This window comes from Pan troglodytes, chromosome 1 (assembly GCF_028858775.2).
Source record: "Pan troglodytes isolate AG18354 chromosome 1, NHGRI_mPanTro3-v2.0_pri, whole genome shotgun sequence".
Lineage (NCBI taxonomy): Eukaryota > Metazoa > Chordata > Mammalia > Primates > Hominidae > Pan > Pan troglodytes.
The window spans coordinates 33,169,818-33,193,599 of NC_072398.2; the positions used below are offsets into that span (position 1 = coordinate 33,169,818).

Below are 23,782 nucleotides of genomic sequence, written 5' to 3' on the forward strand. Positions count from 1 at the left end.
GCACAGTTACGCTACTTGAGAGTCAATTGAATATCTGCTTGAATCTATAGGACAAGCTTACCTTTTTGAAAGTTTACAATTGAGCATGTAATGACAGCAGAAATACTTCCAAGGAGCTCAATATCATGGGGACAGGAGGAGATCTCCCCTTGCTGACCATGTAATTGTTCTTAGGCAATGGTTAGGATGGTCATATTTAATCTTAACCAGGTTTCTTGAGTGCAAGAATTATGTCTTATGTACTTGAGGCATGTTCTCGTCAGTGCCTAGAAAAGCCTTCTCCTTGCATGCCGTTGGAGCTCAATAATCTTCAGTAGAAGCAAGCTGACTAGTTGTAAAGAACCTAGGAAAGCTAAAATGGCATAAATTGGAAATGTCTTTTTAGTGCATAATGAAATTATCAAAGGCTGCTTTGTAGGTTTCATAATGTCTTGCTAATAAGTATTACACATATAGAGGAGTGTATTATCTACTTACATTTTAGGACCTTGAAATCATTCTTTAAGCTATGAATATGTCTTTATCTGCCTTTACTGAAAGTGAATAGAAATTATCATTGTCACGTTTTAGCCCACAAGCACTGTTTATTTCAAAAGAAATAAACTTATTTCTTTGGATGTGCCAATTTTGGGTCCAGAGTAATAAATTATGTTATGCCACTAGGGCTTTCTTCTGCTCATGGAAAAAACTCCTGAGTATTTTGTGTAACAGTAGATTTTTCAGTGACTTCCTCCATCCCTAAATGGTTATAAGTATCTTTTTAAATAACTTTTTGTATGTTTTTTACAATTTGTTGGACCTACCCACATTTCATGAAAATAGTCAAGTAATAACCAGATATCAGACCCTCTTTTGCATTATTTGACCTTCATTAATTTCAGTTTGAAATATAATCTGATGGGACAATGGCACATTGGTAATGGATGAGATTAGTGCTGCTTTATTCATTGAAAAACCTTAGAATTTTGATGAATAATACATTGTTAGGTTGGAAGGGGTAGAGAATAGGTAGGTAATTGCTACTGAGAAAATGAAATACAGGGTACAAAATTCTTAATCACTTGCTAGTTCTGAATGGCTAGAATGTATCAGTTGTATGGATTACAACAAAAACAATAACATCATTCCTAGCTGTTGTTTATGAGCAACTATTATGTGCTGGATATGATAAAGAAATAATCTCACTTAATTTTCACAATAGCACTGCAATGTAAATACTGTATTATCATTCCCAGTTCACAGATGAAGAACCAGACATTCAGAAATATTAAGTAAATTAGCAAAGAGCACATTGCTAAAGAATACAAGAACAAGTTCAAATGCAGGGCTTTTTGACAACCAAATTTATGTTCTTTCCTTTGCACTATACTTTGCTACTAAACTGTGTTAAAATATAATGTTTTTGTAAATATTGTAAACCTTGCATTTTGTATACTATACGATGCAAGATCACTTTTAGTATGATGCCATCTTTTACTTTTTAAGCATTTGTTCAATAAAGATTATATCAGTATCTGGAGATCTTGAAAGTATGCTTGTTCTTCTCTTTGAAGCTCAATATCATGTGTTTTTTAATTCATTTGTCTATATCTGCAGAATTTGTGTGTGAAAGATTGAATGTACATATAATAAAAAGTGGTTTTATATAGGAAAAAGGTTATTTGAAGTAAATATTGGTGCTCTTTTAGATAAAAAATCTCACTCTGTCACCCAAGCTGGAGTGCAGTGACACAATTATAGTTCACTGTAATCTCAAATTTGTGGGTTCAAGTGATTCTCCCACCTCAGCCTCCTGAGTAGCTAGAACTACAGGCTCATACCATCATGACCAGATAATTTTTAATTTTAATTTTTTTTTTTTTTTAGAGATGAGGACTTGCTATGTTGCCTAGCCTGGGTGGTACTCTTAATCATTCAGTTTTCTGTTTTTTAAGAGTTATTGTATCATTTCTAAAAGTGACAAACATTAAGCAGCATTTAAAAAATTGTCTCATAAATTTTTCAGGAAAGCATCGAATATAGAAAATGTTACAATTTTCATCTGTAGCCCTTTTCTTATTTTAACCCTAATTTTTTACTCTTAACCTGAAATTTAACCTAATGGTGTAAGAGAGAGAGATAAAACACTGTTACTAGGCAGCAGTATTTTCCTGCATTTTGGACTGATGAGATTTAAGAATGGGTTTGCTAAAGCTTTGGAAGGACAGTGGTGTTGGGACCAGGGTGAGGATGTATTAAAAGTGATTCTTTTATATAGCTAGGCAGCTTCTGCATTTTCTCATAAAGCTAAAAATATTAGATCTTCTGATCAAAGTGGACATATAGTACCTCCCATCCCCAGTTGCTTTTCAAGATATTCTGACTAATTCAAATTTAAAAGGGCATTAGATAGAAAGAAATCCACCCACATTTCAAGCAAAGTGAACAGAAAACACCTCAGTTTGTGAAATATACAATATCTGACAAATATGTCTGAGTATAATACGTATATCCAGAACAATTCTATTTGAGGAATAATGTGTTATTTCTTCCTGTCTGCACATCCAAAAAAAATCAGGGATTTTTATTGGGAAAAAAAACCTCAAAAAAGTATAAACAACTCATCAAGTAATCAATTTCTACATTTGTGGAATATTTTTACTTATATGCTTGATACTTGTGATATGGCTTTATCCTACAGTTATCTAAGAATATTCATCAAAGTATTTCGATTGCCGTGATGAATGAATTGGCCAGGTCAACTCAGATAGCACTTTTGTTCACACGATAATAAAATCCAAATGTGTGCATTGATAGAAGCACGTGTAATGCCTCTTAGAGTGGTAAAGTTACAGACCTATTTGGTACAGTATATTTAGAAACTCAAGAAAATACTCAAATAATAGCAGGAATGAATTCTTAAATACGTATTTATTTTAATAATTTTCTTTTTTAATCAGTAGGTAATAACTACACCCTTCTGAATGTCACAAAAGTCATGTACAGCGGAGAAGAGACAAACCTTTGGGTGCTCATCGATGGGCTGGTTCCTTTTACCAGCTATACTGTACAAGTGAATATTTCAAATAGCCAAGGCAGTTTGATAACTGATCCTGTAACAATTGCAATGCCTCCAGGAGGTAAGTCTATGCAAATGTTGGCTATCTAATTTTATATAAATGCCCTAGAATTAAGTTTCCATTGAATACCTTGTTTATTTTTAGAGGCATTTTATTTTAGAACTTAGAGGCTCAATTGTATTTCTGGTTCTTTTAATAGTTGTTGTTTTGCTTTGTTTATTCAGATTCTTTAATTGATGATCTTTTATTGTTTTGTTGAGACTGCTTTCATCCATCTCACACTGTGTGTATGTGTGTGTATATACCACACACACATACACACACACACATATATATATCTGGATTTCTGCATGTTAAGAAAATTGGGAAATGCTTTTGTTCAAGACTTTACTTAAAGCCAAAATTTATATTTGCAATTTGAGCTTCCATTTTCTACTGCAAATGGTTCTCATTCCTGGTGTTCTAAATAACTAGTTCAATTGTATACTTAAAGTACTTCATTAGGCAAAAAGGGCAGGGTGCAGATGATAGAATAGGAAAATTCCATTTGCACTACTGGAAAACACCTTTAAATTCCTGATCCTAATAATTACAGTTCAGCAGGGCCACATTCATGTGTGAAATGTCATACAGTCTGCATATTTTTATTTTAAATATTTCTATAAAAATCGACCTATTCACAATTACCATTATTTTGATGTGCCTTCAGCTTCACCATGTTTTAACTCGTTGTGGGAAATAATCCCACTGAGGAAAACCCCTCTAGGGTTGACATGGATGGCCCTTGAAGAGAAAGCATGCCTCAAAATGTTAAGAGCATGACTCTCAATTCAGTGCTAAAGAATGTGTGTTTTCTGAAAATCCTGAAGGCAAAGGACCCCAGGACATCCAGCATCTGCCCTGTAGCCCATCTCCCAGGAATGAGTATATTCTGAACTAAGGGAGAATGTCACAATCTTTTATCAGCAATCCGAAGGGCAGGTTAACCCCACTTCCAGTTATGAAGAGTATAAGAACACAAAGTGCCTTATCACTGGAGAAAAATAAAGGGGAATCTTCAGTTTGTATGGAACCGCTCCCCTGCAAAAAAGATTCATTACTTGTTGTATCATAAAACCACTCACTATTATCTACCTTTTATGCCATTATTAAAATTAATGAATTGATGTTTACTAAAATACTTGAAACTGTAAATGTCAGAAGCTACATTACTTAAGAAAAGAATGCATAAAAGAAACTTTTGAGGCTGATCAACTCAGGTTAGTATCATATTTATTGAGACAATAATTTTAAAAGGGAATTGAATTTAGATATATTTATTTAAAAATTGAGACTGAAACCCAAAATAAAACAAACTCCCCCCGCTAAAATAAACCTTAGGTATTCATATCTTCATTTTTCACTTCAATACACATACTAGGAAGGATAGAAAACTGTGATGGCTCTAAACCTTAGAATATAATATCCTTTACTCAAATTTAGAAATTAAAGAGTAATCAGTGCCATAATGGAGGTTTTAAGTTATATAGTAATACCTTTTCTACAGGATATATACAATATTTAATAAGCATGTTTATTTTAGGGTATTTATACTGATTTAAATAGTTTGTGATTTACAGTAATTTATATCATATTCATAAAATAGGGCAAATTTAATTCATTGTTTATGTTTTTAGGAATGTATGGTCTAATAATTTGTTATTTATACATATATCAAGATTCAATTAAAAATAGCAAGGTCCTACTGCTAACTGAATATGCGCTATGTGAATATACCTGTCAGTAAAAGGGTTAATATTATGCAAATAGAAAGAAACTAAAATATTGTTTTATAGTGGTGCAGTCAAACTGAGTGAACCGTTAACTGAGGCTTATCTTCATCTTTGCTCTGTGGATGCTTATCTGTGTCATTACCATAATGCACTGCAGGCCCACACTCTCTGGGCCTGATGCAATCCTTCACTTTATGTATTCAGAAATCTAGAATTTGGGAGTCAGTCCTTCACCAAAGAGGAAGCAAATGTCTTCAAAGACAGACAGTGATTCGCTAAAGTTTATTATGGCCATTAGGACATACTTTCTTTTTTCATTAGATTGTTGTTGATTACAATTAGGAAACTTATAGCTTTAAAATTATCTTTTTTATGACCTTGTGGCAGTTTAAAGGTGATACCTCATTGATTAAATAGGTTTTAGTTCATGCTTCCTTTTACTTAATGATCTGAAAACATATTATCCTGATTTACACATAAAAATCATGCTGAAAAGCATGTGGCATTCACTAGAATATGTGTGTTTAAGTAGAATTAAATTAGTACTGAGAGTTATTAAAGAAATCTTCCATGCCTTTGTCCAGTGAACTGTGTTTCATTCTGAGATGAATAATAAATGGACCAATATATGGAGGCAAACCAACTTATGGGCAGAGAAGGTTCTATATGCTATTTACTTTTCCATTATAGTTGGATTGTTATCATTATTGCCATTTCCTTGATTTCAATATTAGATCTCTTTTATGGTGATGTTGAATTCCTAGTATCTTTCAATGCTGGGTGATGCAAGATTTGTGATGATAATATCCTTAGCTATGCTTCTTTTGCATAGTTTTAAAACATAATAAGAAAAGAGTTGGGCAAAATAAAATGCTCTTTTTATTTATTTTTATTTATATTTAAAAAAATATTTGCTATCAAATATGACCTGGAAAATCCCCTTTACCCATTTAATCTGGCCAAATCCTACTCATTTTTTAGCCTCAAACCTATATATTGGTCCATCAGAAAGTCATCTTTTGCCAACAGAGGCTGAGATAGGGCCTTTCTGTATCCCAGAGAACAGTTACATTATACTGAAATTGCCTGTTTAATCTGTCACAATCACTGGTTATAAGATCCTATAGAGTAGGAACTGTTTCTTACTCACATTTCTATCTTCAGCACCTAGACTGAACCTGACACATGGTAGGTGCATAATGAATAATTGGTGAATGAATAAATTAGTCAAGATTGCTTAACGACTAGTTTTAAATTTTAAGCTTATTATTACTCAGGCCCGCCAGGCCTCATCTCAACCTCAGCAACCTTGTATTTTAGCCAGCTGTGAAAGAGACCTTCTCTGTACACCACTGTCCAATGTAGGAATGCTCTGGTTATGTAGATAAAATTGGGAGCTCAAACTGTAAGGAGGGTGAGTGTATTGGAGGTGAGAAATATTCTCAAGTTATGCCAACTCTTCATTCTTTTATTCTTCCCTATAGTGGTTACTTTTCTCAGGTGAGCATAGAATAAACAATCCTTAGTTGAGATAGGAATTTGGAAAGGAGAAGTGAAAGGGTCATACTCCAAAGAATTTTACCAGGATACATCATCTCTTAATTTGTAGTTAGGACACATCTTATTTGCCAGTCCTACCTCTATTTTTCTGATGAGAAAAAATATATAATTAAGAATATGATAAACACAAGTTATTTGAAGAAAGAAATTAAAGTAAGAAGATGGTGCTACTAATAACTTGGCACATAGATGAACAGTGGCAAATCCCAATTAACACACATTTTTTATTTGAAAAATTCACTTTAAATATTATTTGGACAACTGGAGGAGCGTCTCTGTTTTTTTCCAATTATGTAGCAGATCCTACCCTACTTCTGCACACTCAAGTTTTTTGTATTTCTACAATTACTATATTTTTAGGTTGTTTGTAATAACATAATGCTCATATTTAGCACTAAGGTATTCTTGGAAATAAAGAATATATTTAATCAGAGCTCTTGAATAGCATTATGGTACAGGTTCAAGAGTTCTAGGAAAAGAATTAAAAAAATAAAAACGAATCCAAATGTTAATCCATAAATATGAAACTTTCCTATGGCCTTTACCCCTTCAAGGTCTGGAGTTACTAATGGGGTTAGGATTTCAACGCTTAATGGGGCTCAGTGCATTAGTGTTTTGTATGCATGGAATTCAGCATTCAGTTTAATAAGTGGTTGACATTGGTGATGTCCCTTAATTTGCTTAAATCTAATTGGCTCTTTTATCAGTCAAACCTGTATGGATTGGCAATTGATCAGAAAGGGTCAGCCATGACTCTGCATGTAGTTAAATGATGGAAGCACCAGTTAAAGTCACAGTTGCGTGATAATAAGCAAAAGAAGAACAAATGAGCTTAGAGGAGGAAGGCAAAGAAGCTTAGAAGTTTTGCAGGATCTTCAAGTTCAGAACAAAGGCATTATAGAGTATATAAATTTTAAATACACTGCATTTTGCCTCCAGACTTAAACCTTTTTTTTTCCAGATGAACTGAAATCTTGTCTGAAACTGTCTTTGTTACATCAAAGAACTACTCAGAAAGCTAAAAGAGACAGAAGAAGCATAAAAGGGCATAGTTTAAAATGATTAGTGACAAATTCCATACTGACGAGCTAGAAACAGATTTTTAATGAAAGTTTTATATTATTCCAAAAGGAATAATTCTGTTTATCTTTTTCTGAACTGCTTTATTGTAACAGTGAAAGGAACTTGGAGCCACCCTGGTTTGTGAACCTAATCCAATTTTCCTCTGAGAGTAAATAATTTGTCATTTGTACTTTTAAGTTGATGAGAATTATTATAATCTACAAACAGTGTAAAATACTAGGCTTGAGAAAATCTGTTTATTTTCCCAAATGCGTTATTAGAGAACCAAAAATTGAAAAAGGCAAAATGGTTGCGAGTAGTTTGTTTTACAGGGTCTTTTCGACTCTCTCTCCTTCCCCTGAACCCCCTCCCCACTTATCCACCTAAAATATCAATGAGAAAAAAAAGAAAGAAAGAAAGAAAGAAAACCATTAGGAAGTAAAACTTAGGCACATCGCAAAAGCATAGACGTTGGAGTCCTAGAAACAAGGATTTAAATCCACCTCTTTCACTCACTGCTTGAGTGACTATGAGCAAATCTGCAGATATAACTGAGCCTCAGTTTGCTCATCCATTAAAGAGGCTGGATGGTAATTCCCACCTGACTGGAGGATTGAACAACATATTATATGTAATGTGTTTAGCGCATTGCCTGTCTTGGTAAACATTTGGTGCTTCCTACCTCTTTTGTTCTATTTTCCTACTAAGACTCTTTTGGGGGACCTGGAAAATGCCCTATAGAAAAAGTAAGTAAAAAAACCTGTCTTTCACATAGACTGCAGAGACCAGAATAATTTCATCTTGCTACATCCCTATCCTTTCCTACACTTACCCCTTAACATGTTGACATACGTATGGCCAGGCCAGTAACCCTGCTAAGGGGTGGTTGTGATGCATATTAGATGATGAAGTAAGCAGGAAGCATGGGAAGTGATTTTCTTTTTGAAATACCTTCAGCATCCTCCTCCATGACCTCCAGATCATAATTTGCGAAGATTTTTACATCAAGCTCTCATTGGTCATCTTGGGATTTCACATATTTTCTTAATAGAACTCTTCTTCTGTGTTTATATAGAGCTACTTATTAAATATAATTATGACTTTTTAAAAAATGTCTATTATCGTATATTTTATTCACAAATGCTTTTTTTTTTACATTGTTAATGCTAGCCCAAAGCAAGTAATTTGAAATTTTATCCTAAGATGTTTTCACGTTTTCTTAATTGTCCTCAAATACATATATTTAAAAGTTACATCTTGGAATTCAAACTTTTTTTCATTTTTCACTAAATAGGAAAGTTTACTAGTTGTTCAGCCAATATTCTTTTGAATAACTAAATAAAATGTTTGCTTTTAAAAGATGTTAGTATATGATTTTTGCCCAATAATACCACTAAAGGAATAATATATTAATGACTAACTTTTTAGCTTGAACTACTGAATTCCATTGTGTTTAGAATTTAGGAGACTGGAATATTTTTTCGGGTATTGCTGTGTAATGAGTCACTCTAGAAGTCAGCAACTTAAAACAACCGTTCTGTATTATTTCTCACCTGATTGTGTGAGTTGTCAGCATGGTTCTCCTGGCTTAAGGAGGCTGGACTGGGCTTCTTCAGAATTCCCAGAAAGAAACTCAGGGTTTCAAGAGTCAAGCCCTAGTGTACAAGCCCTGAAAACCTTTGCTTCCCTCAAACTGTCCAAAGCAAATTTCTTGCCCAAGTCAAAAAGCATGTATGCTGGAATGTATGATTTACTGGAGTCTGATAATTTGTCAATCTTCCATAAATGTCTAAGTGATTGGTTTTTAGATTGTGTATGTATGTGTGTATATGTACAAACACATACATGCAAGTATTACAGATACATAATTTTTCTTTTAAATTAGTTCTGCTTTTGAAATAATGATGTACTAGCACCAAAAAAAATGAAGAAAGCTGTTTACTAAATTTTTCCTTGAAGAAGATATAAAAAAATCTTTCCTTACATGACAATTAATTTTGACGTTTTATTTCAGTATAAAGATCAAGAAATGTATATCAATAGATTCTTGTTTAAAATGTTTGTAGCTCCCTATTGGAGGGAAAATTCTGATCTCTTCTTATAAGTAGGTGATTTAAAAAAATATCTTAGCTATTTCTCAAATCTAGGCCTTGGGTATTCTGATTTCTGCTTGTAACTTTGAACTGTGAGAGTAGAAACTGTGTGTAATTTGAATATTTTCTGTGGCTCCAGTGTCTGGCATAAACTATTTTCTGAATAAATTACCAGAGCCCTTTGTGGCAGTGATAACTTGGAAAATAATCCTGAAAGTTATATTTTGCTATTGCTGTGTCTTTTACTTGGATAAACATTTTCCAGAATTAAATTCAACATTTAGGGTTTAATTCATCCTAAAATCATTTTTAGTCCTGTTAAGATTACCATAACAGTGTAAAAATACATAATATAGGACCCTCTGGAGGTATGTTTATAAATTTGTGTGTGTGTTTAATTGTCTATTTTACCTACCATTTTATTTTTTATTTTTAAATAATTCCATCTTTTATATTATGTTTAGGGGGGTACATGTGCAGGCTTGTCACATGGATATATTGTATGATGCTGAGGTTTCAGGTATGATTGATCCTATTGCCCAGGTAGTGAGCAGAGCACCTAATAGTTTTCAGTTCTTTGCTTTCTCCCACTGTTCCCCCACTGTTCCCCTTCTAGTAGTTTCCACTGTAACCACCATTTTCAATTAACTTATCTATTGTGACTGGTGGTTGAACACTTAACTGAAAATAATGATTAAAACAGAACATTCAAAAATTTAAATATATATTAAACACAACTTTTATTTAGAACACATAAATATATTTATCTATATATTTATCCAACAATCTTATTATATAGGGCCAAGTTGTTTTCTTGGAGTGTTAATTTAGTATTTATAAGTCCAGCATATTTGCTGCCAAAACTATATTCATAATGCATAGTTTGATTTCCACTTTGAAAACTCCTTTAAAAGGAGATCAAAAATTTAGAGATAATTAAGGAAGAATCTAATTATAGAATTTTTCAGGCTTTTGTAATATCCTAAGTCTTTTAGTTATTTTTCCTGAATGAATTTCACAGTATTGTTTTATTAAGTCCTCACTGAAAGTTTTTCAAAGCAGTAAATTTTCATAGAAAACGGTTTCTGTTAACAGTGCTCATCAGTTTAAGCATTATTTAATTAAATGACATAATCATAATGACAACCACAATTGACATCACAGGTTTAAAAAATACAGCTGACTCTTTGTGAGTGTATAATTCTACCTGCGACTGCAGAATGTTGCCCTTGAACTACAGAGTAGTCAACTATCCATCTTTGCAATACAGAGTAAATGTAAATTTTTTATTAATCTGGCAAGTCAGATAAGAATAGGTAGGTAAGGCTGGGCACAGTGGCTCACGCCTGTAATCCCAGCACTTCGGAAGGCCAAGGAGGGTGGATCACCTGAGGTTGGGAGTTCGAGACCAGCCTGACCAACATAGAGAAACCCCATCGCTACCAAAAATACAAAAACTTAGCCGGGCATGGTGGCGCATGTTGTAATTCCAGCTACTCGGGAGGCTGGGGTAGGAGAATCGCTTGAACCCGAAAGGCGGAGGTTACAGAGAGCCAAGATTGTGCCATTGCACTCCAGCCTGGGCAACAAGAGCAAAACTCTGTCTCAAAAAAAAAAAAAAAAAAAAAAAGATAGGTAGGTAAAGCAAGTGTCTACTATTTAGGAAAAAGACATGCTTCCAAGGTGGCAGAATGATCCACCCTCAGAGCAGCCTACCCAAGTAGGAGAGGCAGGACAATGCTACCAAATTCTTATCTTAGGTTAAGCATTACCACAGCTCTGCCTTAAAAGAAAAAAGAAATTATTGATTATATCCCTTCAATTGATTAGGGACTGAGTCTGAGATTTGTGGCATAACTTGCTCAGTGAACTTATTTTTCTCCTTCAGTTTTTAAAGGAAAGAACTGAACTTTCTCTCCTATTTTCAAATTTCAACCAAAATCTCTTTCTAAGACCTTAGAGCAATGAACTGTGGGTAGCACTATCAACCAGCCAGGGGGAGAATGGTATTTTTTTTTTTTTTTTTTTTTTTTGCAGGGTCTCTAAGAGAATTAGGGGCAACTAGAACTGGCTCAAAAAGCGAGAATATACCAAAGAGCAAAAGAGTAAATAAATAAGAATTGCAAAAACAAACTCTATTGTATCTTGCACTTTCTTCATGCATTGTAGCACTGAGAATTGTAAAATATTTCTATACCTTTTGTTTGTTTGTTTTTGTTCTTGTTTTTTTGAGACGGAGTCTCGCTCTGTCACCCAGGCTGGAGTGCAGTGGCGTGATCTCAGCTCACTCTCTATGCCTTTTAAAATCAACTTAGTACAATGTCAAGATGCTACTTTTTAAAAATAAAATTAATGGTTCTCAAAAATGTGAAAGCTTGCTTGCCAAGTACAGATATAGAGCCCCTCAATATGTGTTTTCCATTTTTCATCTGCTCTGTATCCACTTAGATTTATTTGAAATATATAAATAGAAACATTAATGTGCAGGTGGCAATGGGATATCTTAAAAATTGAAAGAGTACAAAGGAATGGAAATTTTAAAAATAAACGTAGGTTAGCAGCTGAAATAAACAATAGGCTAAGATGGTATATTACCTTATTCAGAGGGTAGAAGGAAAGATGAGATTAACTGCTTTTTATAATGTAAAAGCCACAATGAAGATATAGGATGGTGAGGAATAGCATTCTTTAAAACGACAACATTCTACCACATAAACAGATGGTTTGTCTTTACCTTCAGTATATTAAAACCTACACAATTTATATTACATCCAGTTCATATGAATCTTTAGAATAGTTGTGCATAATGTTTTACTTCTGTGTATATCTTCCAAATGTGCTGCTATTTTTTTCCCTGGAAAAATCAACCCATTGAAAGTAATAAAGTAGGAGAATTCAACAAATAAAAAGTATTTAAATTCTTAATAAAATAAATAGTGTGCTTTCAAAAACACATACCAGGCCATTTAATTTAACCCATGCTTTCTCCCAGGTACGAGAATAGAACCAAAGGATTTATGACTGTCTTAAACATGCTCTCGAATCCTTTCCTGAAAAGCGTTACCTTTACTTTTTTGGAATTGATAGTTTAACCTGCTTTGTGTGTGTGTGTGTGCATGTATGAAGAGGTATATGTTTGTAATATTACATATCACAAGCCAAAGAGAGGGATAAATTCCTGTTTCATAATTTGTGAACAATTTTTTCACTTTTTGTATTCACCATCTTGACAATGAACTTCCTGCTTATAAAAACACCTTAGAAAAAGACTAACTTCTGAGCTATGGAGAAGAGGGAAGGGAACTTTGAAGTGTGCTTACTATGGACTCAACAAGCCTCCAGCAAAGGGCTGCCAGCTCTCCATATTTGCATACTCTCATGTGGATTATATAGAAATACACACGCCCACACACACAATTAAGTGCTATCTTTAAAGCATCCTGGGGCAAGAGAGAGAGACTTAAAAAAATAAAATAAAATCACATCTTTTTCTTTTTTACCAGGGGAGAGGGGTGGGAAATATTGTTCCTTTAAGTTCCATTGATATTTTCTAACTCACATTTTTAAAAAGAATAAGTACAATTCATTTTCTTTTTTTTTCTTCGAAGACGGCTTTATCCATAACTTTAAGCTTAAAAAAAAAATCATGTCTGTCTGACTGACACTGCAGTCTAAAAGCAACTTGAAGTTTTATTTGAATTTTTATAGTGCCCTAAAGAAATTTTTGCTTTATTTCTTTAAAATAATATCTTGTTCCTCATTTTTTCATAGACAAACTGTATGCCTGACTTGCATAAAATTCTATGAACATTTACCTGCCTATATAAATACTCACAAAAGTGAGAAAATTCTTAATATGTCTTAGATACTTAGAGACCATATTTCCAACCTCTTTTCATCAGCAGCATCAAGAAAATCCCTTTTTCTATCTCTATAAAGGCATATAGACCCCCCAGAGTCTAAAAGAAAACTTAAAAACTTAAGGAGGAATAGATTTTGACAACAGTAGGGAAATTCACTTACAACCACTATGCTTTTCATGATTGTTAATTAATTGGGACAAATGAAACTAGAAACATGAGGGTATCTAATATATACTTTATTAGATTAATCCCTCTTACACTTTGATGACCATTTTCAAATGTATACTATCTTTCATTTTTATTTAAATGTTTCGTATGCTTGTATCATGTCTTATCTACTAGAGTATAAATTCATGGGGAAGATAAAACGAATGGGCTGGGTGTGGTGTCTCACACTTGTAATCCCAGCACTTTGGGAGGCTGAAGTGGGAGGATTATTGAGCTCAGGAGTTTGAGACCAGTCTGGGCAACATAGTGAGACCCCATCTCTATTTAAATTTAAAAAAGAAGAAGTAAAATGAAAAAAAAAATGAATGGGTGAATGGAGGTAGACAGAGGAGTCACAGCTGGTCTCCCTTTTCTTTCTCTATCCCTCTCACCATTTACCTTGGCTCAGGCATATAATAGGATATTAGTAATGATTACTATCATGCTCTTGTGGAGTGCTAGTGGCCTGGGGCTATTTTTGCACCCAGCATACCTTCACCCTTTCTTTTGATGACAGGCTCCAATTTCCCTCTCAGCACCCTGGGCTCTTTGAAGATCAGAACATGCACATGCGCTGTGTGTGAAGTTGACTGCATCACCAGGTCTGACCAATGAGGACACTGTATTCTCCTAACCACAGTGATTTTTTTTCAGGAATGACAGGCATTCCAATCAAAGCCACTGAATTGCAGTAAACCAGTACAGTAAACAGAGGCATGTCTCTTGCCCTGTATTTGAATATGGGATTCGGCTCAATTTGCTGCCAGCCGTGTTGCCCCTCAAAGAGTCTGAGAAATTTAGTCAGCAAGGAAGAAAGCAGAGTGGGTATGAGAGAAGGAGGTAGACTAGATTCTGGTGACGTCATTTGATCCTTTGAATCCAGCATTGCCAAAACCCAGCTCTTTCCCTTGAGTGTTTTTTTGTTTGTTTGTTTGTTTGTTTGTTTGTTTTTTGATTACAGGAACCCACTACCCATCTCATTGCTTAAGCCTCTATGTGTTGTGTTTTCTGCCACTTGAAAACAAAAGCATTTGCCACAATGCTTGAGAGAAAGGAAAACAAGTAGAGAACATTTAGAGAAGTCTCATCACTTCCTGAAAATCATGCCAAATGCTAAACTTAACATATGTGTTTGGCTTTTGCTTGGGCTCTCAAATTAGGAAACCTCAAGAAGTAAGCTGGATGTCACATGAGATAATATTTTCTAAAACTGTGAAATGGCTGATCCCATTCTGAAGGGTCTCCTCAGAGCCACTTCATTTGACAATCTTCTGAGCTATTTCTCCACTATTTTCAGGTCTCAGAGCCGTGAGTTCTAGTAATAACTCTTGTGCTAATTAGCTGTTTGGTCTGACTTAAGTAACTTTACCTGACTATGATGTTGGTCTCTTATCTCTAAAATGGCAGATGTGAATTAGATCAGCAGTATCTATAGTGTGATCCCAGACCAGGAACTTCAACATTCCTTGAAATTTGCTTGAAATGCAACTTCTCAAACCCTACTCTCAACCTACTTAACCAGAAATTCTGAGGGTGGGGCCAAGCAATCTGTGTTTTAATGAGATTCCATTACCAACTCCCAGGTCACTGGGTACCTTCACAAGTTCGAAGACCACTGAGCTAGACCATCTTTAAAACACTTTCAAAGCAAAAATATATGATCTTGTCTATGACTTTATTCCACATTCTATTTGAGACAAATACTCAGGGAAAAATAGGTATAATAGGCCTCCATGCTCGACTGGTCTTTGAATATATAAGTCACATTCGTAGGGCCAGAGGTCTTTCCAATATAAGAAAGCCATCGTGTTGCTCACAGTCTTCCTGAATGGGCCAGGAACAGATACCAAAGATAACCAATTCCAGATGTTGAGTTCTACCTGTGGCACCAGAAAGCAACAGGCATGATGTTTTATGCACTGGGGAACACTAATCAGTCCTACTGTGAAGACACTGTCAGCTAAATTTCCTCTGCTCTTCAACTTCTTCACAGAACATCTGCTATAATAAACTCCTTGTAACTAAAACCTGAGTCTTTCCCCTCTGGGGAATTTTCTTTAATGAGCCTCTTGTGGCTACATCTGTACGGTTTTGAAATATGTTTCCTCAAGTCAGTTACATCTTCATCCTGGATTCTAGGGTTTGCTGTCTATTGGACCTCATAGCTAAGATTTTTCCTTCTAGGAGTTCACAAACACAACTCCAGAGTAGGTTGACATAGTGCCCAGTATCTAGAGAAAAATTAAGATCATGTAACCTTTTATTTGCTAAAAAGAGATTTTTGATGTTGTGATCACTCATACCAAGATAGCATTTATTAATACTAGGTGCAGGTGTGGTTTTGCATATATTAACTCATTTTATTCTCCTCACAAACCCTGTAAGGCAAGTGCTATTACTATCCCTATTTACACATGAGGAAGTTGAAGAAACAATATTGGCTTGCAAATAGTAAAGGTCATCTTACTAGTAAAAGGCAGACACTGTATTTAAAACTAGAGACTGACTATAGAAGCCTAGTTCTGAGCCACTATACTCTATTGTTCTACTGACTGTAGAACTATACTCTGTTTCTTCTACTGACTGTTCATATGCTCTCTTGGCAGCAGCAACACAGATTTTGATGCCCCACTAATCAATGCAGATCTGAAGAGGTGACTTGACTCTATAGTAGGGTCAAATATAATTTTAAGGGTATTGTTGGTTGAACTAGTAGGTTTTTAAATCCTGTTGCAGATGGCCTAGAGAACTGTCCTCAGTGACTGTATAACCCATGCTCTAAAGTTTATAATGTCATAAGAGAAAAAAAATGTAGGTAAAACATGTTTACAGCCTTACAAAAAAGCATTAAGCAGAAGCAATATTATGTGGTATGTACCCTGTGTGGAGAAGGCAAAGAAACCAACCAGTTGGACCCATCCTTTGCCAGTGTGGATATAAGTACTTAACTTGCCCACCAAGTATTTTGCCCAACTTCTGTCATATTTACCTATGAACTTCTATTATAAATTATTATAAATTGTGATCTTCTGATTGTACATAGTTTGCATTCTTGTGAAGAGACTTAATTTATCTAATAGTGTTAATTTTGAAAAATTAACAAACTTTCTTAAAAGAGAGCAAGAAAACTTATATTTGTAAAAACTAATGAAAGAAAGAATCTTTTTCTTCCTGTACTAAAACAATTTTCTGTGAACAGTTGAAAAAACACTCTAGTCAGGTGAAGACACTTATTCACATGTGGAATATTCTAGAAATAAGCCATGTGAACAGTGTGAGTATGTGGGAAAATTGTTCACTGGAATGGCCACAAAATGACCATGTGTGACCTCTGGGCCATAAGAAAGCAGGAATACTTTCCTCATCAAAATCTGAAGTTGAGGGCATGATCACAGGAAAAAGCTTAAATCTTATTCCCATGGTTGATGCTATAAATCAAGTAAGCATGTATCTTAGACTGTGCATTTGTAAAGCACAGTGTCTATCAAAATATCACAATTCAACTTATCCACCACTTGCTATCCCCAGCATTTTCATTTCCTGATTGTGTGACCTTGAGAAACTTTTCTCCTCTCTAAGCCTCATTTTGCTCATCTGGGAAGGGGTTTCATAATTACAGAACTTTCCTCAATGGGTTTAGACAAGGAATAAAGAATGTGTGTGCACTGAGATTAGCTGGCACATTAGGTAGCTGCTCAATTCTTTGTTTAAAGGACATAAAGCATGATGTATAAATACAAAATATACATAAGCTTATCACTATTGAGTTGAAAATTAACCTGTAAACATCTACATTTTTATCTTCTTTGATGATTCCAACAGCTGTCTCTAAAACTAAGTGTAAGGAAACAGCAGACTGGTTGTGGCATATTAAATTATAAGTGAGGACTAATTTGAGGATCAAAGATGCTCTTTGGGAGATATCGCCTGACTAGTAGGAAAAGCATTAGCTGTCTCCCTCTGTCTCATGTATTTGTTCTCTCTGTCTTGGAAATATCCTTCCCCACAGTTTCTGAATCTTGATGTTTAATTGAACACAAAGGTCTTTGAGAAACACAACAGGGGGTTGTTCCCGGTAGTTCTGGCATTGAGGAAATTGAAATGTACATGTTTTTTTCTCATTTATCAAAGAAGGGCAAGAATCTAAACTGACATTTTATATCAAATGAATTATGAACTGTGTACTTTGTACCTAAGGGAACAACAACTAAATTAGGGTTTTAGTTAAGAGAGAGAGAGAGACAAAAATAGGCTTTGAATAAAACATACAGTAATTTCTGTTACTGTGCCTGACAGTGACATGGCCAGATACAGTTCCATTGTAGAACTAGTGACTGGATGCAGGCTACTCTGAAATCTTTAAATGTATTTGAGAGACCATCTCAGAAAAAATTAAACCTAAATTTCTTATGTTGTTAGACTTTATGGTCAGTGAAATAGTCTTGATAATCTAAAGTTAACTTTCAGCTTTTTATCAATGCTTACTTTCTTAAAAAAAAATAACAGTTGCAAAGTTTTACTTCCTGAGAAAGTATGAAATTATAGGTTGCTTGAGAGGGAAAATACAATGCAGAATAAAAATAATATATATGAAAATGCCACATTCCATCTCTCCTCTGATTATCTGTAACACCTACACAAATACTACACACTACACTCATATGTTATTGTGCTCATAAAGAGTGTGAATCCTAAGATCAGTGGGACTTGGTTCAAATCTTAATTTCCCCCCTCCTACTAGCTGTAAGAGCTTCGGCAAGTTATACAATCAGACTCTGCTTTACTTTGTTCTTCTGTAAATGGTAGTAAACAATAAGCACTATCTCACAGGATTGACACTGAGAACTTAATTATGATGATGCCTGCAATAGATACAACGTGATGCAGTACACATAGTAGTTGTTACGTTGCACAGTTGTTTCCTTCCCTATGTGAGAAGATTAGGCAGCAACAAATTAGAACTCCATTATTTAATGGCTGCTGATTCCTGAAGTATAGGAAGTATTAGAATTAAAATTTTAAGGAGAAGGACCCTATAATGTCTGTGCAATATATCTAATAATCATTTTTTAAATAACCAATTGAAAATTCTTGGGAATTGGGGGTGATTCATGCTTTCTTCTTCTGGGCAAAGCTATGTATTGATTACCATATTTTTCTTCACAAATAAATATTCCAATTTATGCAATATAAAAATAAAAGAAGCGTTATTAATATGAATACATTTGTTTTAGACTTCTAAATCCCCCTAGGTTCATAAACCTAAAAGTGACAAAATTCCTTGATATTAATCCCATATGCTTTCTGATGCCAATGCTATACTGGATAATAATTTTGTGACTAAATTACTAGAAACAAATAACTATCACTGATAGCCTGATTACAAATTTTCTTCATATAATTATTGATCATTGCTGTGGTAAAATGAACATCATAATTTTTATTCTCAAATGTTGATTCTAACTCTACTACTTATAAGGTGAAATCAGTTCTTAGAAGTCTTTCAGCAGTTTAAATTCTGCCGATGACTATTGTTTTATTCTTACTAATAGATAATGTGAAATTAATGGCGTGTTGAGGTAAGGGATGCTGTCTTGTCCGTTTAGGCTGCTACAACAAAATACTATAGACTAGGTGCCTTACAAGCAACAGAAATGTATTTCACACAGTTCTGGAGGCTGGGAAGTCCAGGATCAAGGTGCTGACAGATTCAGTGTCTAGTGAAGGCTCTTCTTCATAGACAGTCATTTTCTTTACTCTAACTTCACATGGCAGAAGGGGTGAGAAGTCTCCCTTGGATCTCTATTACAAGGGCACTAACCGCATTCATGAGGGCTACAATATCATAACCTGATCACCTCCCAAGGCTCCATCTCCTAATATTATCTCCTTGGCGGTGAGAATTTCAACATAAGAATTATAGGAGGGACATAGACCATAGCAGACACCCCACATTTAAGTATTTTAATGCTAGATCTAGTTAGTATTTGAGTAATTTAATTAATAAACTTGAATATTATATCCAATCCCATTGTTACAATGACTTTTATAACCAATCTGCTCTGATTCTTCAATCATTAAATGACTAAAATTTTTTCCACTATTCAAAGATCACTTAATTTCTTGGTATTTGATTGTATCTTAGAATAGTGGATTCAGTGGCACCATAGAGGAAGAGTCCGACTCTAAAATATAATGGTTTATTTTCTACACGACCTCAGTCATTTTTTGTTTTGTTTTTGAGAAAGGCTCTCACTTTGACACCCTGGCTAGAGTGTAGTGGCACAGTCACAGCTCTCCGCAGCCTCAATCTCCTGGGCTCAAGCAATTGTCCCACCTTAGCATCCTGAGTAGCTGGCAATACAGGCATGCACCACCACGTCCAGCTAATTTTGTTTTTTTTTTTTTTTTTTTTTTTTTTTTTTTTTGTAGCGATAGGGTTTCACTATGTTATTCAGACTGGTCTCAAACTCCCGGGCTCAAGCAATCTGCCCATCTCAGCCTCCCAAAATACTGGGATTATAGGTGTGAGCCACTGTACCCAGCCCCTCAGTAATTTATTTTGCTATTTTTCTTGTTGGATACATTCAACAAGGGATAATTTAATGCAGTCTTCCTGAAAAGAGTGGCTTTGACTTGAGCTTGAATTTATTTATTGTTAACCTTGCTAAGCATATCAATTTTTAATTTCACAAAGGCTAAATTCTTCAGTGAATTATTTTAAATGAAGTCAATGAGCAATATTAGAATCAAAAATAAAATAGAATTAATTGAACAGTATTGTTGTATATATTTTAAATTATTTTTCCAATTGAAGATATGCTTTAAACAAAAGGCTCAAGCAATCAGGTACTCAAGGAAAAAGAATTTAATCTATGCTGCCTAGAAACTAATTGGATGAATATGATCGTATTCAAAATAATAGGAATGCTAAGAAATGCTCTTAGGAATACTAAGACGAATTCAAATGTCAAAAGCAAAGGCTTAACTAGAGTGTCTAAATGTAGGAAGTCTCTGTAAGGAAAAGGAAAAAAATTTGGTTGGTGGTTTGAGACATAACAAAAAAAAAAATTCTTCTGGGCATTATGACCACCAACTTCAGGGCCTCTAATTAGTCTGACAAAGTGACAGTTCTACATTCTAGTTGAACAAATAATGTATCTAATGAAATTCAAAATCGCTATTTTTCTCTGAGCACAGTGAGCTACATCATTCACAGCTTTGGGGTATTTCAAAATTAACAGAGGATGACTTCAGTCTGTCTGATGTTTCTTGGTTAACAAATTCACTGAAATTGTCTTGCAGAGCAATTTTAAGCAATTCTTTAATCTTAAACCACAAAGAGAGGTGGAGGTGGAGGTGTGTTACCTTGGTCCTATGGATGCTAATGTGAAGTGGAATCTTTTATTTCTCAAAATGGTCAACAGCAATTAGTATTCAGTGGTGTCTTTTTATTCTGGTGCCCTTGACCCACCTCTGCCCCCCTTTCTATATTACTCCTATTATATACCGTAACTGGGGATATTCTTGCTTCTTTTCCATTCTAATTAAAGCATTCTTAGTGAACATGGGAACCATTTTTCATTTCATGAAGAATAATTACTGGAGCTAGGTGAAATCTGCCCATTGGGTTTTATATAATTTTTGACAAATATTTGCACGAATTTTGACTGATATATTCTTACCATTTCTCCGTGAAATGTTGGAGAAGTTTTCAGTTCCCTCAGAACAATAAACCTAAATATGTACGTGAAAGACCAAGATAAATGTTGTACCGCCTTCAGGTTGTATTTGCTAATGTACTTTAAAATATTTTATTTTGTCACTAATATAAGAAATAATGATGACATTTTAACAATTTTTTTTTATTTTTGCACGTTTCTTTCCTAGTCAGAGTTTGACCTAAATACTCTTCTACTACACTAGTGACAACCTTGAGAAATATCATTTATTTAGGTTGGATCTGTAAAACCTATAGCTCTTGTTATACATCTTGTTTCTTTTTTTTAATTTTATTATTATTATACTTTAAGTTTCAGGGTACATGTGCACAATGTGCAGGTTTGTTACACATGTATACATGTGCCATGCTGGTGTGCTATACCCATTAACTCGTCATTTAGCATTAGGTGTATCTCCTAATGCTATCCCTCCCCACTCCCCCCACCCCACAACAGTCCCCAGAGTGTGATGTTCCCCTTCCTGTGTCCATGTGTTCTCATTATTCAGTTCCCACCTATGAGTGAGAATATGCGGTTTGGTTTTTTGTTGTTGCGATAGTTTACTGAGAATGATGATTTCCAATTTCATCCATGTCCCTACAAAGGACATGAACTCATCATTTTTTATGGCTGCATAGTATTCCATGGTGTATATGTGCCACATTTTCTTAATCCAGTCTATCATTGTTGGACATTTGGGTTGGTTCCAAGTCTTTGCTATTGTGAATAGTGCCGCAATAAACATATGTGTGCATGTGTCTTTATAGCAGCATGATTTATAGTCCTTTGGGTATATACCCAGTAATGGGATGGCTGGGTCAAATAGTATTTCTAGTTCTAGATCCCTGAGGAATCACCACACTGACTTCCACAATGTTTGAACTCTTGTTTCTTTATTTTTCTCTAGAGTCCTTTCTCAGAGCCAAGGGTGTCTTGACAAGTAAAAGAGAAAAAAGTTACTAAACAGAGAGAAAGAGAGAGTAACAGACTAAGAAAGACAGAGACAATTTCTTCAAACCTCTACTCCAAAAAATCCTCCTCAAAATTTAAATGACACATTTGTTTAAAACCTCAAAAAATCTTGCATTCTTTCAAAACACTGAGCTGTTAGATTCTACCAACAGTATCCGCTCTCCAAGTTAGTTCTTTAGGTTCCTGTGTGTTGGATGGGGAAGAGGTAGGGAAAGGAGGCTAGCTACCTTTTATGTCTGTGAGGAAGGGCAAAGGTCTGGTTTGGCTCATTTTAAACAACATTGTTTAAAATAACAGGAACTTGAACTTTGGAGACAGTTGCTAGATTCAAACAGCAGCACAAACCCCTCATTACTTGTGTGGTCTTGTGCAAGTCATTTATGTTATGAAGCTTCAGATTCCTTGACCCACCTACTTCACACCTAGGACTATTAGGAGGATTCAGTGTGATGATACATACAAAGCATTGAGTCCATTGCCTGGTGTACAATAACTGCCCAGCATTAACTCTGACATTGTAGTGTGCTTTTGTTTACAAATGAATATCAAGATGTTAGCATTGTTCAAGGGGCAATTAACCAAAGTCATTCATTAAAGTTGTTGAGTTGTTTAATAAACAACTCAATTAACATAAAGACTCTTTACCAAAACTTTGAACTTTGTTCAAATTTCATTCATCCAAAAGCAGTTGCTGAGCTCTTTCTAGCCACCAGGCATAACTCTAGGTCCTGTGCAAAACAGGCTTTTGGAGCAGATGGTGTGCATTCCCTGATGGAACTGAAGGCCCTGGCCACCATTGTGGTGATGTTCATAACTGCACTTACTGCATGTTCTGGCTGGCTACTTAAGAATTCCCTAAGGAGATATTGGATAGATCAAGGTACTTAGAGCTTGGTTTCACCTTCTAGGGGGAGAAAGGGTTGCTCTTAACAAAAACTAGGACAATAAATTTAAATGTGTTTATAAATAATGATGTAAGACAACTATGTCAATGTTGTTAAAGTTGGCGTTACTTTTAAGTACAAAATTGCATATTCCTTATTTGGTGGGATTACTGTATATAGTTATTTTTAGAAATCAGAAAAGTTAATTGATTTACTGTGATTCTCTCGTTTTACAAAAATGCAAATTGTTTTATTATATAAGAAGAGTCCATTTTAGACCAAATTCATTCCCATAAAATGAAAACTTCTTGGAAAAACAACAAAAAAGAACTTTTTAAGAAGATGTATTGATTGGTAACTCATGACATTTCTTTTCTGTTTTGCTTTTTGGCTCCCGTGAATCTCAGAAAAAAAAAGTCTGTTGCTACTCAGGAGGCTGAGGCAGAAGAATCGCTCGAGCCTAGGAGGCGGAGGTTGCAGTGAGCAGAAATTGCACCACTGCACTCCAGCCTGGGTGACAGAGCGAGACTCTGTCTCAAAAAAAAAAAAAAAAAGCCTGTTGCTTGACAATGGCTAACCTTAGTAGAGG

General features: G+C 34.8%; 1 protein-coding gene across 1 annotated transcript in view; it reads left to right on the plus strand.

The window, feature by feature from the left end:
* Positions 1 to 23,782, plus strand: part of USH2A (usherin) — a 798,713-nt gene that overhangs the window by 483,788 nt on the left and 291,143 nt on the right. The window contains exon 37 of the mRNA XM_016938662.4: positions 2,940 to 3,119. Coding sequence (XP_016794151.3) covers positions 2,940 to 3,119 — 180 coding nt within the window. The remainder of the gene's footprint in view (positions 1 to 2,939; positions 3,120 to 23,782) is intronic.